This window comes from Thamnophis elegans, chromosome 9, assembly GCF_009769535.1.
Source record: "Thamnophis elegans isolate rThaEle1 chromosome 9, rThaEle1.pri, whole genome shotgun sequence".
Taxonomy (NCBI): Eukaryota; Metazoa; Chordata; class Lepidosauria; order Squamata; family Colubridae; genus Thamnophis; species Thamnophis elegans.
Genome location: NC_045549.1, coordinates 39288311 through 39291437, shown reverse-complemented (window position 1 = coordinate 39291437; position 3127 = coordinate 39288311). Strand labels below are relative to the sequence as shown.

Genomic DNA, 3127 nt, shown 5'->3' with positions numbered 1-3127 from the left:
ACAAAAAGAACTATATGCTTTTCTGCTTGTCTACATTATTAGAAAGAAACAAAAGAAATAACATGGAGTCAAATTGACTACTTAACTATTTATTCCTTGTTTTTTAGGTATGGCCTGGAATGCTTGTTCCGTTTTTATAGTTATGGGCTGGAGAAGAAGTTCAGACAAGAGATCTTCAAAGATTTCCAAGAAGAAACAAAAAGAGATTATGAATCTGGTAATGCGTTTTTATATTTTTCCCATGATATTGTTTAACTTCTTGCTTCATATTTTTTATATGCGAATCTGTTCTTTTTTAGGCCAACTTTATGGGCTAGAAAAATTTTGGGCTTATCTGAAATATTCACAGTCTAAAACTCCACCTATTGATCCCAAACTTCAGGAATACCTATGCAATTTTAAAAGATTGGAAGATTTCAGAGTTGATGTGAGTGTTAACATTCTCTCAAACAAATTAATTTAAATAAACTGTAAGCACGATTTGTTTAAAAAAACAAAAGGGAGAAGGACCAATACCATCATCATTAGATGTATCTTTAATCCATCCAGAACAAATGTGCATGGCTGAAATACCAGATGGAGACTGTTGTACAAGAACAAAGAATGCCCTAATATGTACAAAGGTTAAATTCTTAACATTTTCTTATTGTGGCACTAGGCTAACCCTTCAGCTGTTTTTGGTAAATATATACTATTCAAAATATCAAGAACTTAAAAATAATATTATAATGAATTCTCATAGAGCATTCTGGTAAATTGTAATAAGATGTCATTCTCTGTTTTAGCCTCCGATTAATGAAGAATCTGGGAGAAAAAGGCATTTACCTGGTGAGGAAAGTGATCATCGCAGACATCAATCCAACACTGCTTCCAAGATCCTTGCTGGTAATTCCACAGCTGTTTCTCAGACGTGGGTCCCAATAAATTTTCCCACTACAAATACTGTACAGGAGTTGAATAACAGCATACACCAGAATAGTACTGCCACAAAATCAAGATGTGATATAACTGAGCAGTAGACTTTCAGTAAGCTTGAACCTTAAGATCAACTCCTAATGCCAGTATTTTAGCTCAAGGATCTTCAGGGAGAGCTATTTTAAAGCTTGATTAAAAACAAATGTATAGGAAAAAAAAGAATTGCATCTGCTTTCTGACAAGATTAAATTCCAAGTAAATTCCCTTTGTTCAATTATATTGAGTTCAAGCATCATGAGAGATCCTTGGGAAATACCTATTACTCTGTGTTGCTATCCCAAGTTACTGTTTACAGCAGCAGCATTCCAATAGTATATACATAAATACTTTGGAATATCTTACAATCCAGCTCATATTTTTTTGAAGAAGTTATATTCTTTTTGTAGTGTAGGAATGTTTTACCGTCAGGTTATCAATCATTTGTTCTACTTATAAAAGCCAAAAAGAAAATAGTTTTGAGAGATATACAGAATACATGCATTTAAATTGATAAATGCATTTTTTCAATAATAACACATGCTCTTCCAACATCTAGTTCTGAAATCTGTTTTGCTTTCTGTTTCTTTTGTTTCAGGGTTTTGAGTTCAGTATGGAGTTTTTAATTTAGGAACAGGTTGTTTAGTTTTAAAGATTTTTTTAATGCAGATTCTACTTAATCAAAGTAGTCTGCAAAGAGGATGAATTATGACTTTCTTGTCATAAACTTAGTTATATATACACACACACACACACACACACATATACATATACATACATACATACACATATACACATGTATGTATGTATGTATGTATGTATGTGAAAAAGGATAAAAAAACAAATAGGTCTCTAATCATCCTCCAGTTTGAAGAAATATTTGTATTTTTCTGTTTAATTTCTCTATTGTATAAGTGATTTGCATTTTTAAGAGAGATTAAACAATTTAATTGTATTTTAATATTTGACAGTTTTAATTTAAAAGGGATTTAGAAGAAAATGTACTTAGACAAATAATTAATGTCAAAATCACTTTAAATATGGTTAAAATCTTTACTTTACTTAAGACCAACTGTACTGTAATTGGCCAAAGTGTCACTTTCTTTAAATGTAAATGATTCATTGAATACACATTATTTATGTCAGGAGGTGAAAATTAACAGGAAGCATCCATGAAATAACTAATTGGAGGTATTGTGATTTAAATACTTAAAATAAGGGAATGGAAATCATTCTTCCATAAAATGGAAAAAAGTGGTAGAAATAGGTGCATTTTTATTAGATACAGCAAAACAGATACTTAGCAGTCTTCAGGTTACTTTCATAAATAAAGCCTACTACTGTTGATGCCTTATTGCTGGGAAATACCCTAAGTGATCCAACATATAGATAGGATTTCTGTGCTGGAAACTTTATGAAGTCCATTATATATTCCTGAAATATTGCTTGAGAATCTGAATTTAACAATTATGAATATATGTGCATATTTAATATGAAAATAAGTGGATTTCCCAGCTATTTTTAATGGAAACTAGCCTTTAAGAACTGCTCTATTTTTTGAAGACACTAGGAATTCATGATACCAGTTTTATATAGCATCTTTTCAGTTCTACAACTCAAATCTCTGTTCAATCTAGGCCACCTCCTCCATGAAAATGATGCAGTTGTAAATTTGGATTTAAGCTGTATATAAAAGAATTATATTTACATTCATTTCTTTAAATCAATTGTGTGAATATTAGCTTTTAGTATGCATTCTTTGTGGTATATTTGCAGATTTTATAAAAATACAAAAAAAACTCGCTATGGTGTAGTATGTGTTCTTAAGCAATTTTGTTTAACTCGTATGATTTTTTTACTATTCTGAATTAAAATACCTGGGACTGTTTACAGCAATAAATTAAAATAATGTTGACTATCATGATCACAACCGTGAAAGATCGTGAAAGAGAACCTATGACCTTCCAGATGTTTTTGAGCTACAATTCTTATAGATTCAAGATAAGGACTACTGATAGTTCAGCAGCATCTTGTAGGCTAAATTCTTCCATCACTGCACTAGATGAATTTCCAAGTCAGTTATATATCCTGTTGGCAGGATTGTTCATATATGTTTCTCCAAAAAGTTCAATTGTAGAAATGAAACTCTAAAGTTGAACTTTGTAAATTAAATTGT

The 3127-nt window shown here is 30.7% G+C and overlaps 1 protein-coding gene across 1 annotated transcript in view; it reads left to right on the top strand.

Moving 5' to 3' along the window:
- The window catches only part of LARP1B (La ribonucleoprotein 1B), a 38347-nt gene extending 35687 nt beyond the window's left edge, over positions 1 to 2660 (top strand). Inside the window, 3 exon segments of the mRNA XM_032223768.1 lie at positions 108 to 217; positions 300 to 427; positions 786 to 2660. Coding sequence (XP_032079659.1) covers positions 108 to 217; positions 300 to 427; positions 786 to 1019 — 472 coding nt within the window. The 3' untranslated portion in view covers positions 1020 to 2660.
- The last annotated feature ends 467 nt before the right edge of the window (positions 2661 to 3127 follow it).